Below are 17,502 nucleotides of genomic sequence, written 5' to 3'. Positions count from 1 at the left end.
GAGGTAAACCGCGTATGGACCGAGACGGGGTTTGGGTGCCAGACGACTTGTCAATGCCAATGCAAAAGCATACGCAACAGACGTGTCACGCCGGACGGGCCGAGGCGGGGGTGACGTAGGTGATCGGGGCCAGGCTTCGAGGGCAGTACCGCTACCGTATTCAGGGGGCGTGGGTTCTGTAAATTGTAGCGGTACAAGGCGATGGGGGGCGGATGTGCTGCGCCAAGACAGTGGAGGCTCGAGGATGGCGATGCGCGTACTCTGTAGGGAATGGTGCGGCTCAGCAGGTGAAATGGTGGGTTGGCATTGACGTCGCTCTTTCGTAACGTGTAAGGGATCGGCCAAGCTTTGAGGTTCTGAGCTCGTTTGTGGGCAGATCGTCGGTCGAATCGAGGAACGAGGAATTCGTGTCAAGACGGTGGTCCAGGCAAGGTGACGGCGGAGGGGAGCTCGAGGGACAGGACAGCTGTACTTCAGGGGAGAAAGCAGTGGTCAAGCTTCAGCCCACAGGGACACAGGGGTTGTGTGCCTCGCATGTGGGACGAAAGGTGGACGCAAGAAAGCTGTGGGATGGAACACAGGAGATTTATCGAGGACAAGAAGTGATCGTGGAAGAGGGAAAGGCAGAAAGAGAGGGAACAGATGACGGTCAAGATGCGAGCTCAAGTCTGGGTAGGTAAGGTAGGTACGTAGGCGAGGTAAGTACTTAGGCAGACAAGACGAGGGAGAGAAGGGCAAGCGAGAGAGGGAGGTCAGTGAGGTCAGGTCAGAAGCTATGCCTGCCAGTGAGGCAGGCGTAAATCATTGTTGGGAAAGGGAAGGCACGAGCTTCTCAAGCTCGTGGGTCCTCAGGATCGGGAACGGACGCTTCTGGTAGCGGTGGAGGAGATTGGGGGGGGGCTCTGAGGCTTGAGGGGTGAAATGGGGAACGGCGGCGGGACCTGGACCTGGACGTCTTAGTGTCCTTAGTGCTACTGAGAATAGTGCACCCGCTCGATTTGCACTGACACCCGAGCGAGTACCCGATTTCCCTGTCTCTGAATGACCCCATGGACAGGTGCCTGATACATCAGAAAGCAGTGTAAACTGGGGGAAGTGACGATGGTGATCCAAGCTCCGTACCAACGGGACCTGCCAATCCGAGCGATGGATAAGGATTCGAGGGGAAGGTACCTCCTGTTGGCATCTCACTGTGGAGTAGGAATCCAAGGGAAGGAGGGGGGGTGAGAGGGTGAGGGGCAACTGACGATGAGTCGTCTGCACTTTACTTTGCCTCAGCACCGCACCTCCCCTGGCTGTGGTACCTGCCTGGCTGAAATCAGCATACCTAGGAAGGTAGTCACCTGGGTGGGCAAGTGGCTAGGAGGCCGTCTTGGGGAAGATATCTGGTATCTTGATCACTACTGTTCAGCTCAAACACTGTAGCTCTACAACACGATCTCCCCCCCCCTTTTCAGCTTGACGGATACATCGGAGCACGGCACATAGCACCATCAGTAACCACAAGAGCGACACGGGGACAGAGAAGAGTGTCCAACCCATGGCTTAGCGTGAGAGATTTTGTTCCTTCGGGATGAGATGCGACAGTCAAATATCGACATGCAGAAAAGGCACGAAAGGCCATTTTTGGCATTTCTTTCATCTTTCATCAATTGGCAGGGGAAAAGAATTCCTCGGGACAACCTTTCCCCCCCACCCCCCTAGAAAGCCATGCTGCTCGAATCAGCTTTGCAGTTCGTGGTGGGTGTCAGCAGCGGACGCCTCGTCGATCAAACGCCTCGGTCACTGCAGGCAAGACGTGGCCTGCATGCCCACTACAAATTACGAGCCACAAAGTGTCGGAATGACTTGGCTGAGCCTGGCGATGGAGTGAAAACTGACAACGCGCGACGGACCGGCGGAGGCTGAGACCAGCGAGCGCCCACGGCTGACACACCAGTGTTGAGCTGAGGCGAACCTGGACCACATGGGCTCGAGCTTGTCTAGCGAACTTGCTACCGACCTCTAGGCACCAACAGATGCCAGTCAGTTAGGTGGTGGCACAGCAGGGACAAGGACCCAGCGTCATGTTATCAAGTCGCACAGGCCTACGACGAAGGTACATAAACTGCATCGAAGAGTTGCACAAAGACACTGTGTCTGATTCCGCTGCTCTATGCTGACATCCACAGCATCGGCGCATGTATAGCATCTGGCCGAGGTGGGGTTTTATGGCGCACTTAACACGGCATCGCAAGAGGCGAGTGGAGGGAGGGGCAAGCTTCTAACCCCAGGTCCAGGTCCAAGGAGGGTGGAGGGATTGACGAGAGAAAGCTACTGTAACAGAGGCGGGGTCGGATTGGACCGAACTCTTCCTGATGCCGCTCGACAGGAACTTGCATACACTACCTCGTCTGTGCTGTAGGTCTCAGCGATAGACTACTCTCTTCTCCTCTTGTGGCACAGATCGCTGACCGTTAACATCATTGGTAGGGCAGGCACTTGCTGTCTAAGACGTGTCGTTCTCTGGTGATTTGGACCAAGGGGGATCAGAGTTCATGACAGGCCTTCTTGAACTGATTCTTGAAGGTAGCACACGAGCAGGCAGACGGACACCTCAGCTGACCAGCTAGAGCTTCTCGGGCTTTCCAACGGCGACGGAACCCCATGCTTGCGAGCCTGTATCCAATGAGGCCAGTTCTTCGATGTCGACTTTGGTTCCGATTCTGCCAGCCGGACGGATATCCCTCAACTCCGTCTCCGTAGCGGGGTTACCCCCGTCCCTCACGCGGTTCCCCTCTCATCCTATCGACAGACAGAAGCCGTCTTGCCATCCATCGTTTACGTAGATGTCTTTTGAGGGGGGCCGTTCTGTTCGTCTTCCCCAACATAACGGTTCCAGCGGGACCCTTATCGCCAAGCCATCTCTTTCCTTGGCAATTCCTTGGCAAGGTTGCGCGGCTCTTGACAAGCGAAACGTTACCGCCAGACCTGAGTACTAATTTTCCTTGGCCGGCTGCCTCTTTTCGATGAATCCCAGCATCGCGGGGTTGTGAAAGAGTCCGTTGGGACCTGGAACATCTGTCTTCACATGACAAGTAGCCGGCTGGGCGTTGTCTAATAGTCCACGGGAATGAACGAAAAACACAATAGAATTGAAACCATCCATGTCCAGCCAGTTTTGGAGGAGAAGACGGCGGCACAGCTTCAATTGGCCTACTCGCTGTCTCACTGACCGAGCAGCCGAAATGCGTATTTTGCCATCCGAGATCACCATCCACGCTCTCCAATAGAAGCTCACCTGAATTGCCTGTCCCAATATTAGACGCCCCGCGTCCTCGGGTTCGTTGCCATGCATCTGAGGCGGGTTTGCCCAAGCCTTGTCAAGCCAGCCAATCCAGGTCTAAGTTTGCGCCCTGAACCAGATGCGCGTGCGCGACAGCTGCGGTAAAGGCTTAAAGATGCATGTTTGCAGTGAACACGAGCACGCAGAAGCTTTTAGTGGAGATGACGGCTATCCGGGTACTGTCGGCTCTCTCTCCTGACTGTTGCTTGGGGTATGCACAAGTACGCATAGCATGTCATACATGTCAGGATGGAATTGGATTCCGCCGTGAAATAAGAGGAAACACTTTTCAATGGTAGTGTCTATGATGATCCGTAATGTAAAGCATTGTGCATCACCATTTCGGTGAGAGGTCTCCCCCAGCGGTGTTCGTACCCATGCGTTCTACGTATGCCTGAACGCCAAGTCAAAATATACTCATATGCCCATGCCTTGCGCCGCTGGTCCCTAAAATATAAGATGAAGAAGGAAGAAGAAGACAAAGAAGATGGAACAGATCAGTTGACGGCGGCAGGCACCGGCACGACCGTTTCCTCGATGAGAGCCGTCTTCATCACATCGGCCAGGTCCTTCTCGATGCCCGGCGACAGCACGGCGAGGCGGGGCACGGCGTTCCGGCTCGACACGCGGCGCCACATGTTGGCGCGTGGGTTGAAGCGCGCGGGCATGCCCTTGCCGGCCGTCTTCTTGTCGTCCTCGTCGCGGATCCTCTCAATCTCGGCCTGGATGTCGGCAAACGTGTCAAAGGCCGTGTAGGCAATGGCGTTCTCCTGGCAGTACTCCTCGAGCCGCAGGCCGCGGCGGGCGAAGAGCACATCGGCCTGGCGCGCGGCGGGCAGGTCCGAGACGCCGTCGCCGATGAAGACGATGAGGGGCACGGAGCCGTCGTCGCCGACGAGGGCCTCCTCGGCCTGGGCGCGCGCCTCGGCCATGGACAGGGCCTTGTCGTGGCCCATTTCGTTGTCGTGGCGCCAGATGGGCTTCCACGCCGAGCCGTCGTCCGTGATGTCCGCCTCATTGGCCACAATGTCAATGTGCGCCGAGGCCTCCTCGCCGAGGAAGGTATCGAGCACGCGGCGCAGGATGGGCTTGAGGCCCGCCGAGATGACGTTGAAGGGGATGCCGTGCTGGCGGCAGTAGGCATGGAAGGCGTGGAAGGCAGGGTCGATCTCGAGCGTCGACCGCATCACCTCGAAGCCGTCGTCAAAGGGCACGTTGAGGGATCCCCACATCTCCTCCGACACGTCGCGGAATGATCGCTCGCCCGTCTTGATCTGCTCGTCAAGGATCTCGCGACGCTCGGCGCCACAGCCGTGGTTATCGAAGAGGATGTGGCCCGTGTCTTGCATGAAGATGGTGCCGTCGAAATCTGGGGCAAGGCAGCCAAGGTTAGTATCGCCAAGTCTGCGGTCCACTCTGCTGTCGATCTCACGTACCTGAGAAGCAGATGATCTTGCGCTTCTTGTTCTCCGTTGGCGGCGGGACCTGAACAACTGTGGAGAGGTCCTTCTGGACCGGGGTCTCGGGGGGTGTGATGGCGATAGGCATGGTGGAGTCTGGTTGTGTCGGTCAAAGTCGGAGTCTGTTGGTGGTGGTGTCGAGAGAGTCGTAAGAAACTGTCTGTTGTTCAGAGCAGTCGTAGCCGATGTGAGGTGTCGTCGTTGTTATGCGAGTAGAGTCTCAAGCAGGTAGATCAAGAGGCAACGGAACGGACCCTCGTTCCTTATGTAGACGGAAAAGGGGGTGAGGCCCAGAACGCCATCATGACGGACAAGGGACCGATAGCGTCCAGCATGGCCAATTCCTTTCACGATGACGGGTCCAGAAAAAGGCATCTAGCCGTGGCGGCAGAAGCAGGAAGACGTCAGAGGGCGGCAGAAGCCGTGCATGGCTTCGGCGGGGGGACAGATGCCAGACGGGCGGTTGAACAGGTTGACAGGGTCCAGCACGCCGCCGACGACAGGGCCTCCCCCGACTCGACACCGAGCAAGAGGCAAGAAACATGACAATCGCGCCCAAATCGAGACGGCGCATCCAATCGGGACATTTAGCGCGCGGAATCACATTCTGATCCCCCCCCCACCACCTCCCTCCAGTCTCAGGCACCGTACACGAGGTCTGGAAACCCTAGCAGAGCCGCCATGTCGGTTTGTCCGACCTTTCGCCTCTCGACTAGACCAGGCGACTTCTTGGCCCTCTCCCCCTTGCTGATAGAAGGAAAGACATGGGCTTGCTGCAACCGAGGAACCACATTCCAGTGTTCTGGACGCTGAGGATGACGCTTGCGGTTGGGTCTCGGACCATCGCGTTGCTAATAACCCAGGAATAGTGGGGATTTGGGAGGCAACAGGGGAAATTTCATCGACGTCTGCTTGCTGTCGTCCAGATTACAGACGACCCTGCACGATGACCTATGTGGACAGCATCGTGATACGGCTCGCTCGCGCTTCATAACCCCCGCTTGGCCGACTGGGTGGTATTCGAGGGGTCGAGGGGTCGAGGGGTCAAGGGCCTGAGGGGTTTAGCAAACCGGCATGGCAATTTGGTAGGACAAGAGATCACGATAGCGGCAGTGATGTCATCGATGGTGATGGCGGGGGTTGGCCAGGTTCGTGGCTGGGCTTATGAAGCGTGCTGGACAGGGGGAGGGGTTCCGCGTTGAGTTGAGGGGGCATTTCACCGCGGTGGATCCTTCGTGTGCATTGCATCAGGCTGCAGGCCGCTGTGAAGGCAAGGCTTCTTCGTGAGGAGTTGAGGGCACTCACAGCCAGGCGCCCGCTGCTTGCGGCACGGGCGAGATGTGATGGGAAGCCTGATGCCGCCGCCATGCCATCTAGCGGTGAGACTCCATGGCGTTGCCGTCATCGAACGGTTTGCAGTCAGCATCCTTCCGTGCATCATGACGACAAGGGCGCTGTCTTGTTCGAATCGACCCGTCACCGTGATTTGGGGCATTTGAGACATTGCTTTGACGCGCTTTGAGCTTCTGTGGTTTTTCGCGTCGATATTCCCTCATTGTTCAACAGCAGCATTCGAGCCTTCAGTTGGCCACTTGGCCAAGCGGCGCGTACCTAGCGAGGGGTTTGGCCTCTCATGTGCCGATCTCTCCCTGCTCCAGTTAGCCCTGAGGCTCCCGTCAACAAACTGCGATGGTGAGAATTTTCGAGTGGTCGACATGATCGGCGATCGAAGCGATTCTAGGCCCTGGATCACGGAAATGGCCCAACGTGGGTGGTCCAGCATTATGGAGCCCCTCATCCGTCCGTCGCATCGGGGTGAGCGAGTCGTACGGGAACGAAGAGTAGGTAAGCAGACGGTTTCGCGGATTTCGCGTGAAATGTGTCCATTTGCATCGTGGTTCTCGTCTTGCGCTTTTCCGAAGCGAGCCTTTTGTAACAACCCATGAATGGTCTTTCGCCCTCGAATCACCGAGGTCCCATCTCCTCTGCATACCCATACGCCCAACTATGAAGACCGCCGTCCGCCGTACCTGTCGCGGGGCGACTGTGCGCCTATGCTGACACCTTGGCGCTGTACTTGGTCGCCGCCTTGTCGAACAGGGCGCTCTTCTCCTCGAGGTCCGCGAGGAAAGGATGTTTTGCGTCTGCCGCTAGGAGCTTGCTAGTGGTCTGTCAGGATGACTTCCAAAGTAGACTTTATGAGGGGATGGCCGGAATGGCATGTCTTACGTTGTGAGCTCCGTCGGGTCCTGGCCTGCAATGACAGTGAGAACCAGCAGGTTAGCAATGGCCTCGGCATTGCTGCCGTCCTTCTCCAGGGCCTGGTCAAGCGCCGCTTGCGCCTCCTCGGTGCGTCCAAGGTGCAGCTCGACCACGGCTTGCGACACGAGCGAGATGGTGGACGATGTTGCTGGTGCTTGAGCGAGCTCCTCGAAAACGTAGAACGCCTGCTGGTACTTCTCGCCGCCCTGTTGTTTGTCAGCATGACTGCGCTCCCCTTGGCCGTGGATGTGTGTTTCTCGTTGTTTCGTACCTGGCGCAGGCCAACCCAAGACTCGGCCAGGTTGACAAGCAAGCTGTCCTGAGCCCACCTCCTGGCCGCAGCGACCTCCTTCAGGGCGAGGTCGTTTCGGTTCTGTTGCAGATGGATCTGCACAATGAGAGCGACGGCGTCGACTGTGGCGGGGTTAGCATCCGGCCTGGAACGCGCTGCCCGCTAGAGCTCCAGTTCCAACGTACGGCTTCCTTGGTGTTGTGACAGCAGCGTCAGGGCCTCCTCTGACAGGCCAGCCGCTTGCAGGACGGTGCCTCCGATAATCTGCACAGTCGCATTCTCTCCCTCGGCCTCGGCGAGCTTCTGGATCGTCGCCACCGCCTCCTCCGTCTTGCCCGTCTCGAATTGGGCGTAGGCGCCGAGGGCCACCAGCTCGGGCTTCTTCTCGCCCTTGAGCTCAGCCAGGACCTCTGCAGACTGGCCGAGAGCGATGCGGGACCGGAGGACTAGGACGCGGGCGGGGAGGGCGTTCTCGGCGGAGAGCGAAGAAGTGTCATAATCGATGACCTCCTGGTATTGGCCCTGGTGGAAGTGGTTGTGGATGTTGATCAGTTCGCCTTCGGCCGAGTAGGGATCCATCTTGACTGTTTCGGTAGCGGTTGCGAAATGGGACGATTTGGAGTTTGTCGACAGGTTCGATGTTGAGTTGAAGACAGCTGTACGGTCAGTACGGTCAATTCCCCCTGCTAAAGCTTCAGGCAAAGGCCACGCCAGAGTCAGAGCGTCCTCCAAGCACCTCAGGAGGTGGTCCCTGCCGTGTGGCTTGGCCCCTGTGAGCCACGAATTATGGGGCTGGGGATGAGCAAACTGGCCCGTGCGTAGACAGCTCCGATACGTCCCTGATCACGCTGCTGTCGACCATGAGTGATCCATTCATATGGTCCCCATATCTTGTGTCGGGTTGCAGTTGAGGGTGTGAGTGGGATACTATCCTCGTTCTCATGATACTGTGCGGAAATTCACAATCATACATTAATCCGTTTCTGTTCCTTTGCGATGCCATGGACGCCTTCAAGCAGTTGCGTAAGCCTAGACACGAAGGCAATGTCCCTCAACCATGTGTTCTGTGTTGTGCTTCTGGAGGGCTGAGGACCTATACTCGAGTTGATCTCACCGCGAGAGTATATTGCTCCGCTGAAATTCCAGGTGAATACATCAAAGGCCGTCTGCCTTGGCGACGCCTGTCCGGATGCCCAAGGCAACAGCTGTTATTGAACGACACGTGTAGGGACGCCAAAATAGATGGTTGCAGTATATACTGTCATCCATTCACTGTTTCGCGGGAAACCTGACTCTGCCAATACTCTTTCCAATCTGGTTTCTTGGAAGCTCTATTCTGCCAACACAACTCTTGGCCATCATTTGCGCAAACAGGGCACCATTTGACACGGGAAGATCAACCATCGACATCGCCCAGTGACACCTTGCACTTCTATCCTCAAATACTCACTACCAAAAATCGCGTCTAGTGCACTCTTCCTGCCGAGGCTCGTGTACAGACCGGTAGTGTAGAGACCGTGCCTGGCGTCAGCGATCATCGCGTCATGGCCCACCGTGCCGAAAGCTCAATGCCATGGAGCCCCGGCAATCAAGGTGAAGGCAGTCAAGCGTCCCCCGATCACCCGGATGAAGGCATCCTCGATAGGAAACGACCTATCACTGGCGTGACGACAAGTTTCACTGCGGGCTTCAGCCGCAAACAAACCTCGACTCCTGGCTCAGGCGTCGCCCCCGTTTCAACGTCAACTGTCATGGCTTCACGCAAAGAAGCGTTCTCAAAGACATCTAACACCGACTATTCGCCTGCCAATAACAGAGACCGCAAGCCGTCAAATGCGTCAGGGACACCAGCTGTCAGGGATATCGTCTCCTGGCTCGAACACAAGAAGCCAGTTGCCACTGAGACGACTGAGAGACCCCTACGAAAATTCACTCCAACATCGTCATACAGTGGCCAGCAGCCTAGTCCAAAGTCTCTTTCCGCCCATGCTGGAGCTGCCCCTGCTCCCTCTCCTCATAACGATAACGGCTCAACTACTGTGGCGCCTCCGACATGCGTCCCTGGAACGGACGAGGACTCTTTGACGATGCTCACGTATCAAGAATTCTTTGCAAACCAGCCACTTGACTCGCTCTCGGAGAACCATCCGCCGGAAGGGTTACATTCTCCTTGCGGTATGACCCCGAACAGTCGTATCTACGGAATCAAGCATGAGTCTAGCGGGAGGGACGTTCCTTCGTTCAGCAATGGTGAGTTCCCGCATCGAGTTTCTCTCTGCCAGAGGCATCTGCTTATTACCACAGTCCCCGGAGATAGTGCTGCCGAGGCCAAGGCCAATAACGAATGGCAGACAGGCAAAATGGAAGGTGAGTACACTGTGAGAACAATACCCTTATGAATGCTGATGGTTCTCTTCCATCAGACGATGCTACATGCACAGAGATCACCAGTGGGGTAGATTCGACTACCTTTCATAGCTCAAACACATATGCCACCTGTGCGGGTGCCGAGCAGAGTCAACCCAGCTCTTTGATTCGCGGTACGGAGGCGGTCGATACTTTTTAGAAAGGGGTTCGTGGCCACCTCGACATGTCCGACGAGGAAGTCAACAGAAGCGCCGAGAAGCGCACGGTTAGGTCCGGAGAGAAGAAGCTCCTCCAAGAGGCCACCATCAGTAACAGGGCTCTCGCAGCTGCCCACGGCGACCACGCAAACCGAGGCTCACACACTTTGTACCCCCCTATTACAGATGACACCATGATATGGCGGGACCGCAGGGTCGCAGGGCCTCTTGTCCGTGCTCCCCAAGATGACTCCGACTCGGACGAGTTCAGGTTTGATAACATGTATGGGTTCCGCTCTGGGGCCGCCTATAGCAGCCCAATACCCGCCCCTTTACGTATACCCTCAAGACAGCACCAGCCCGAGTTGCCTTTGCAGGATGACCAGCGGTTCCGGCCTGGAGAAATCGCAATCAGACCGCTTTGCCTGCGGAAACCTATCACCAGTAACACCAGTGCCATGACGTCCAGTCCTGGGCTCGGTCATGCTGATCCTGTAGCAAGCTCTGCCATACAGACCACGCACAGAGCATTCCTTGACAACGACAACCGCCTGGGCGGGCCTTCTCAGGTTTTCCATCCGAATCTCGGCAATGGAAAGGCGGACTGGAAGTTTCCTCGAAACGACACTGGCTCCGCCAGCTGCTCAAGTGAATCTTCCTCAACCAAGGCGCCACAGCCTGCCGGAGAGACCCCACACCTTCGTGCCAACAAGGCATCAAACCATGTCCCGGTCGCAGCAAAGTCATCATGCCAGACCAGCTGGGACGCGATGACGATCCAGGAAAAGCTCCGCTTCCTCGACGCCTTCTTCGACAACGACGCCCCCATCGACTCTCACCTCCCGCCCCTTATCAAAGAACAACAAATCCTATACGATCAAGTCTTCGCCAAAGCGCTCGCCGTGCCCTCCGAGCATGCAGAGACCCCCCACCTCAAGGCAGAGCGCGACGCGGCCCGAGCCAAGAACAAAGCGGCAGGTGACCGAATCTCCAGTGCGTATCACGAATCGATGAGGCGGATTCTGCCCGATGATCATCATTTCGCCTTCCCACAGCAGTCCCGCTCGTTTTGCCCAGTTGACAGCAGGACAGAGGCTACAGAAACACTCGGCGTCTCTCGTGGAGGCCCAAAGACAGCAGTTGACACGACGGGGATAGATTGCGAGACACGGCGCGACCAGTCCAGGGGCAACGAACCGCCGCCAGAGAGAGGTACGGGGTCCGAGCCTAGGAGGCACCTAGAAGGAGTGCCGCCCTGTCCAACCCGCCGAGCGCCTGTGGTGCCTCGGGAGGGGGGACGGAGGTTCCGCCGGGCTCTGACTGAGCCACCCAACCCGCCGACGGCGTATGACTGGAGTTGATCGCAGGGCCTGGCGTAGACATCAAGCAACATGACCTACTGTGATCAGGCATTGATCCCATCACTGGAGTTTGGATGATGCGCTAGCTCTTGAAAAAGGTAGAAATGCTACGAAACCAAATCGCTGCTATTAGTTTGACCTGTCCACGGACGCCTACATGTGATGAACGTCGCTGTGAAATGAATACTTCGGTCACCAGTCACCCTGAACGATCTTAGTGAAGCGGGAGTCTGGTAAATATCATTCACACGCTACCTGTTGTTCTCCGTCTAACCCGACGAGGCGTGCATTAAACTCCTGCCCTAAGATATTGATTTCATAATCATAGTCACGCCCATGAAGCCCCCATGTGAGCTCGGGCAAACAAGTGCTAGGCTGCACTCCGAAGCGCCGTTCCTATGCTCCTCTTCAGGCATGCGTCATGCTCCATGTAACTTCTGGTTCAGACCAAGCAGCATCTGCCGCACGTTCGCCATCAAACGAGTCTCAATCACCTCATAGCTAGACTGCTTGCTGACCTCTGGCGGGCTGCCATCACGGGGAGGTGCCTTGGGTGGCACAATACTGGCTTCCGCTAGGCCAAGGACCCGGTCAATGGCCGACAGCGCGACGGCTTCGGCAACACTCTCGCCCACAGTTGCCTTGAGCGCATTGGTTGAGACATTCTTGAAGCCCACGAGGGCGGCAAAGACCTTGGGGTCAAACACCGAACCTGGTCCGTTCGCCTTGGCCGTACCGGGTTCCCCAGGCGTGGGACTCTTGCTTTGACCGGAGTAGCCGTCTAAGACCTTCTGTATGCCTCGCATACAAATGTCTTCCAGCGCAGGGTTTTCCGTTGCTGCTGCTTTCAGACCCAGACAACGATTGAGTGCCGACATGACAATGGCCTCGCCCTTTGGGCTCTTTGCCTTTTTCATGTTCTCGACCAAGCCATTCTTCAGGCCCAACACGGAGCGGAAGAGCCTAGGCTCAATGACGTGCCGCTGCTGACTTTGCACCGGTGGTGTCTGAGTTACTCGCTGCGCTGTAGACACGGCTTGCGGGTTCGTAGCAGGTTGTGGCTGAATCGGGACTCCGGAAAGGGCCAGCGCTGGCGGCTGTGCTGCCGGAGGGCCATGCACCTGAGCGGAGCCGTCTTCGGTCTTGACTGCTGGGTTGGCCGGCGGAGGTCTTGATGCGTACGGCGAGCTGTACGTTGAGGTTTGGGCAACCCCGGCGGGAGCTGGGCCGTAGCCAGGGAGTTGTGCTGGCGCGACAGGCTGTGCTGGAACGGACTGGGGTGCTTGGCTGACTACCGGCACAGATCCTGGCGGGGAATACTGGGGAGGCCTGGCGGGTTGTGGTTGTTGAGTATTGTAAGTTTGAGGGTGATAGGCTTGGGTTTGATGCTGATACGTTGGTGCTCCAGGCGCTGCCGGCGCCATATGAGGAGCTGCCGCTGTATATGGTGGGTACATTGGGTGCGCATACGGCCCGTAGCCGGGTGCGAGGGTGCGGTCGGGCGAGGTAGCCTTGCGCTTCTTGCCGGCATCAAGCTCGACCCCTGGAACTCTTGACCAGAGGCCTGTCGTATCGTCTTTCTTGAAAGCCTCGTTCCCAATTAGGTTGTGTCGCACACTGGACTCCCAGCCCTTGGTTTCGGTATGGAAGTAGAACCAGGGGTATTTGAGTGTAATGCGCTTATAGATCTGCTTCAGCGTAAGACCCTCGGCACGGCCCTCGGCGTGGGCAGCTGTCAACGTCTCGTCGATGAGAACGCCGTAATTCTTGTTGGGCTTCTGCAGCTGTTCCTCTGTGTAATCCTCGATCTTGAGCTCCAGGGGGGGTGACTTAGGCCGCACTTTCTTGTCCTTCTTTTCCTTGGCACGTCTCTCTGCATCGGACCCTTCCCCTCCTTCCTCTTTGGGTTTCCTTGGCTTGTACTTGCGCTTCTCAGGACGGTCGCCGCCATCTTCAGGCAAAGGATGCTTCCTAGGTCTTCCGACCTTTCGCTTAATCGGTGGCTCACCAGGCGGAGGCTGTGGCAGTGTCTTTCTTGCCATCTCCTGGGCTTGCTTCTTGAGAAGTCGCTGTTCTCTCTTGGACATGATGCCATTCTTTGGTGGACGGCCAGGGCCGCGCTTCTTTGGTATCGGGGGGAGCAACATCTCCGGCTGAGGGTCCATCCCGAGCTCGCCCTTCACTTGTACATGTTCCGGCTCAGCAGGGGCGTCCATATCGGCATCTGCATCTGCGTCTGCATCAGCGTCCATCGCCTCCAAATCAACCTCGGCGGTCGTGTCGACCGCGGATTTGGGCGGTCTTGTATCGCCCGCCTCGGGCTCGGAATCCTCGTCATCGGACGGTGCAGGAGGGCTGAGGACGGATGACGAGTCACTCGTGTCTTGCAGCTGGCCGTTTCCATGCGATGCCTCAAACTCAAAGCTCATCTCTTTGCCGCCTTCAGAGTATCGCTTCTTCTTCATGCGTTCCTCTTCGACCTCTTCTTCCGCGCCGGTCTTGCCCTCAGGAACGCCGTTGATGAGGAAGCGAAAGTCAACGTCTTTGATCTGGAGAGTATCGCCACTTCGTAGGACGACCGTGCCTTCTTTATGCAGAACGTCTCCAACGAAGAAGCCGTTCTTGTGTAGCGGTATTGCTTCAAAAACGCTTTCTTTCTGATTGAACTGGATGCGAACATGCTCCCTGGAGATTGCCTTTGTTTTGCTGGCGATGTCGGGTCCTGGAGAGTGAATGCCAATGATGGGCACATGGTAGGGGGAGGGTCGTAATGATGCGAGGTCGACAGCAGCAGCACCAGGCGTATGCGAGATGTACTGGCGATTTGAAATCAGGTTCTCCTGCGACTGATCTGCCTCTTGATGCTCTGGCTCGTCATTGGTGCTGGTCTTTCGTCGTTTCTTGGGCCGACCAGTCTCGTCACTATCGGACTCAGGCCCCAGCATACCACCTTCCTCACTGACGTAGGACTTGCTGAATTTGCCTCTGTCATGCCTCACTGGTGATGGTGGAGGCAGGCCTAGCCGTTCGTTCTCCGCCGCCCTCCGCCTGTGTTCTTCGGCGCGCCTCTCATCTCTCCTGGCTTGCTCGAGGGCACGTTGGTCGCGTCCGATTATGACGGCGTAAGTCGTCATCTGGAAGACACTGTCGGCGAATTCTATTCGTGCGAAGGATTCGAGGCCTTCGCCGGCATCCGGCAGGTTACTAGCCCTGGCGGTCACGCCGTCGGCGCCGTTGGTGAGATTGCTGGGGAGGGTGACCTGAGCCGGGGTGACTGTCGAGGGTGGCTGGGCCATTTGATGCTGCATCATTGAATCGCCGGCCATTTGCGCGAGGGCCATGGCCATGTACGCGTTGGCATCAAGGGTGGAGATGGGCGTGCGCGGGAAGGGGACATCGAAGGGGCTGAGGTTGGAGGAACGGGTGTGAGATTGCGAACGATGGCGATTGTTCTGGAGCCCTTGGCTGTTCTGTTGTTGCGTCTGTTGCTGGTCCAGTGATGGCTGGGCATTGGGCATATCGGTGTCGAGGGATTCGGAGGTGACCCCCTCGACAAGGCTGTCCATGGGATGGCCAGCCGTGGGCACCGTCACGTCGGCAGAAGCCATGTCGGGCGCCGCGAATGGATCAGCGGGTACGGTTGCCGACGGCTGGTCGCTCGGAAGAGGCGGTGGTGGAGTGGTCGTTGTCGTCGCGGCGGCGATGGGTGTCGCTGGCGCAGCAGTCGCAGGCATTGGCGTGGCGGACTTGGACTTTGGCGGTGGTGTCGTCGGGATGGGCATCGGTAGCTCGGGCGCCTGGCCGCTTTGGCCGGCTTGGGACGAAGTCATCGCTGCTCTGCGCGGATGGCAACAGACCAGCTCCTTCGTCTTCTGCGAGCCAACAAGGGCGTTTGGTCAGATGCGACGGGACTGCGTCGTGATGCGCTCGGCCGGGATACGATGCGGAAGGGAAGGTTCCCAAAAAAATTGGGCGCCAGAGCCAGTCGCCCTTTGGTCTCTGCCTTGTGATGGGCTCACCTTAGAGGACGACAGGGTCGATGGGGACAGCGCGCCTTGTGATTGGCCAGATTGCGCTTACCCTCACCGATGGGCTCCTCTTTCCCCGCGCGACTGGTCAACACCCTTGGTTGGGTACCTCTTTCCTCACCAGCGAGACTTGCCTCACTGCCTGCCTCTGCCTGTCTTTCTCGATCAAGGGGTAGGTACCTTCGGTGTGGAAGGTGTAAGGGGCCAGCACGAGACAGGCACCTCAGACATTGACGCCGTAGCAGCCCATTGCTTCCTTCAGGGTAAAGTGTGGGTTGTACCGAGGCTCCTGCAGCGCTGACACTTACTTGGATGCGCTTGCCCGCTTTGATTGATCTGGCACTGTAGGTCCTTCCTGTCCTCAGCCTTCCCTGTCTACATGTGCGTCTCTCCAAAAAAAAAAAAATGGCACTGCATCACAGACAACGGAATGCTTGTCAGAGAAATGGGTCTAGGGAAAAGGAGCCCAACTAGCACTTCGGCCAGTTTTTTTTTCTTGCACTTCCTCCTAAGCACCTTGGAACCACAGCGTGACGAACGACCCTGCAGCCAGAGACTATGTTTTTACCTCAGCAAAGGGGTATGCTCTCCTGCACCAGAGAAGAGACCGGATCGCCTGGCATGATACCATCGCGGTAGCCTTTCCGCCACCCGATACGCCATGTGGCATACGAGACCCATGACAAAGCCAATGGCATCATTGCGAAACGCTATTATGCCCGCTGTAGTCATCATCATGACTGTCCATCTCTCCGTTCTCTCCTCATCTGTGATGTCGCGATGCCTTCTCACCACAGTCGGTCCTTCTTGAGACTGCTGTATCGAGTTCTCCCAGAGATCCGGCGCCCCGTGATTGAGCGAGTACCCAACCTTGACAAGCTCCAACCCAGCTGCAATGACCATGATGCCGAGCAGACTCTGAGGGTACTCAGCCAGCAGGTTAATGAGACTGCGACCGAAGAAGAGTCCGAGAAACAGCTTGAACAGACCTAGCATGACGACGCTGGCACCGCTGCGGGCTCCGAATCTGTACTGAGCTGCGAGCCCACCAGCGCCGTGACAGACAGGCATGGCCCCAAACCAGCTGCCCGTCAGATTCATGAGACCCACGCTTATACCCATGGACGTGACGGAAGGCGTAGGCATATCCGGTAGCAGATCGGTCGCGAGAGCGCTGACGGCAATGACCGAGTTGAGGGTGGTCAAGGGCAGTTGGCCGAGGGCCATGGCCATGGCCTCTGTCGACTTGGTAGGATCATAAAACCCGAGAACGTAACGAGGTTCCCAGAGTCGCAGACCTGGCAACGCTGCCCAACCCCCCGAATGGACGACCGAAGTCAGAGCCATTGCGACGCACAGCACGAACATACAGAGGGCGTATGGAAACCGCGGCAACGTCTGTGTCGCGACGAGCGCCACGAAGGCGGCATAATCCAGAAGAGGGGTCCTGTCATGGGAACCTGCTATTTTGGAGCCAGCTGCCATGACAAGAGAGAGACCGGCGCCCAGTTGAATGCCCTTGACTATGGGTATGGGCACCACGGCGCTGAATCGCTGAAGGAAGCCGGTCAGGCTCATCAGGAGAACGGCAAGGCCAACCCATTGCCCTGCATAGATGACATCCTCAAAACCGGTATTCGGTCGGGCGATGGCTGCAGCGGCGATGGCCTGGAGGCGGAGCACGTGGTTAATTTCAATAGTCAATGGGTCAGGATTTCGATGATAGGAGGGCAAGGCACCTTCATAGGTTGAACGGGGAGCGGGATGCCAAAGATGACACCTGTGGCCACGTTAAAGAGTCCCGAGAAGACCAGGGTGCTGTCCAGGCAAATGTCCTCCTGGATGGCGAGCGCGATCATCAAGGGCAGCAGGGTGCCGAGATCTCCCAAGGCGCCTGAGATCTCGGCCACTGGGGATTGGCGCAGCGTCGTGACATTGTGGCGGTGAACGCGTTGCAGCTGTTCGAAGAAGGACATGGTCGCCATGGTGAATGTATGGATTTGCTGTTTCTCTAGGCCAGCATTGTTGCTGCGAAAAGCGCGCGTCCTTCTTTTTTTATGTGGTTCATTCGGTTGGAGCCTGACGTAGCTGTTCCACGGCACAGTCAGCCGAATGTTAGGACAGAACTCCGGCCTGCGCGGATTCGGAGGTGTTGTATCGGTCCCCCATGCCGCGATGGACTGGAGCAGACGGTGGGTTGTCTGTCGGCG

General features: G+C 57.3%; 5 protein-coding genes across 5 annotated transcripts; 1 reads left to right on the top strand and 4 right to left on the bottom strand.

Annotated features, from left to right (window-relative positions):
• Window positions 1–3,822: 3,822 nt before the first annotated feature.
• On the bottom strand, window positions 3,823–4,873 carry VDAG_01501 (uncharacterized protein; the record flags this gene model as incomplete). The annotated part of the gene is made up of 2 exons (XM_009650387.1): window positions 3,823–4,694; window positions 4,762–4,873. The coding sequence occupies 2 exons, from the start codon at window positions 4,871–4,873 to the stop codon at window positions 3,823–3,825; spliced, it is 984 nt and encodes a 327-aa protein (XP_009648682.1).
• A 1,964-nt stretch (window positions 4,874–6,837) lies between these two features.
• On the bottom strand, window positions 6,838–7,918 carry VDAG_01500 (coatomer subunit epsilon; the record flags this gene model as incomplete). The annotated part of the gene is made up of 4 exons (XM_009650386.1): window positions 6,838–6,946; window positions 7,015–7,253; window positions 7,319–7,461; window positions 7,525–7,918. The coding sequence occupies 4 exons, from the start codon at window positions 7,916–7,918 to the stop codon at window positions 6,838–6,840; spliced, it is 885 nt and encodes a 294-aa protein (XP_009648681.1).
• Window positions 7,919–8,883: 965 nt separating this feature from the next.
• Window positions 8,884–11,264, top strand: VDAG_01499 (uncharacterized protein; the record flags this gene model as incomplete). The annotated part of the gene is made up of 2 exons (XM_009650385.1): window positions 8,884–9,706; window positions 9,910–11,264. 2 exons carry the CDS (start codon window positions 8,884–8,886, stop codon window positions 11,262–11,264), a joined length of 2,178 nt encoding a protein of 725 aa, XP_009648680.1.
• Window positions 11,265–11,683: 419 nt separating this feature from the next.
• On the bottom strand, window positions 11,684–15,094 carry VDAG_01498 (forkhead domain-containing protein; the record flags this gene model as incomplete). Its single annotated transcript, XM_009650384.1, has 1 exon — window positions 11,684–15,094. One exon carries the CDS (start codon window positions 15,092–15,094, stop codon window positions 11,684–11,686), a length of 3,411 nt encoding a protein of 1,136 aa, XP_009648679.1.
• Window positions 15,095–15,856: 762 nt separating this feature from the next.
• VDAG_01497 (sulfate transporter) lies at window positions 15,857–17,277 on the bottom strand (the record flags this gene model as incomplete). Its single annotated transcript, XM_009650383.1, has 2 exons — window positions 15,857–16,960; window positions 17,032–17,277. 2 exons carry the CDS (start codon window positions 17,275–17,277, stop codon window positions 15,857–15,859), a joined length of 1,350 nt encoding a protein of 449 aa, XP_009648678.1.
• Between the last annotated feature and the right edge of the window lie 225 nt (window positions 17,278–17,502).

This window comes from Verticillium dahliae, genomic scaffold (assembly GCF_000150675.1).
Source record: "Verticillium dahliae VdLs.17 supercont1.2 genomic scaffold, whole genome shotgun sequence".
NCBI classification, from domain to species: Eukaryota; Fungi; Ascomycota; class Sordariomycetes; order Glomerellales; family Plectosphaerellaceae; genus Verticillium; species Verticillium dahliae.
The sequence above is the reverse complement of the archived record's forward strand: the minus strand, read 5'-3'. Positions and strand labels throughout refer to the sequence as shown.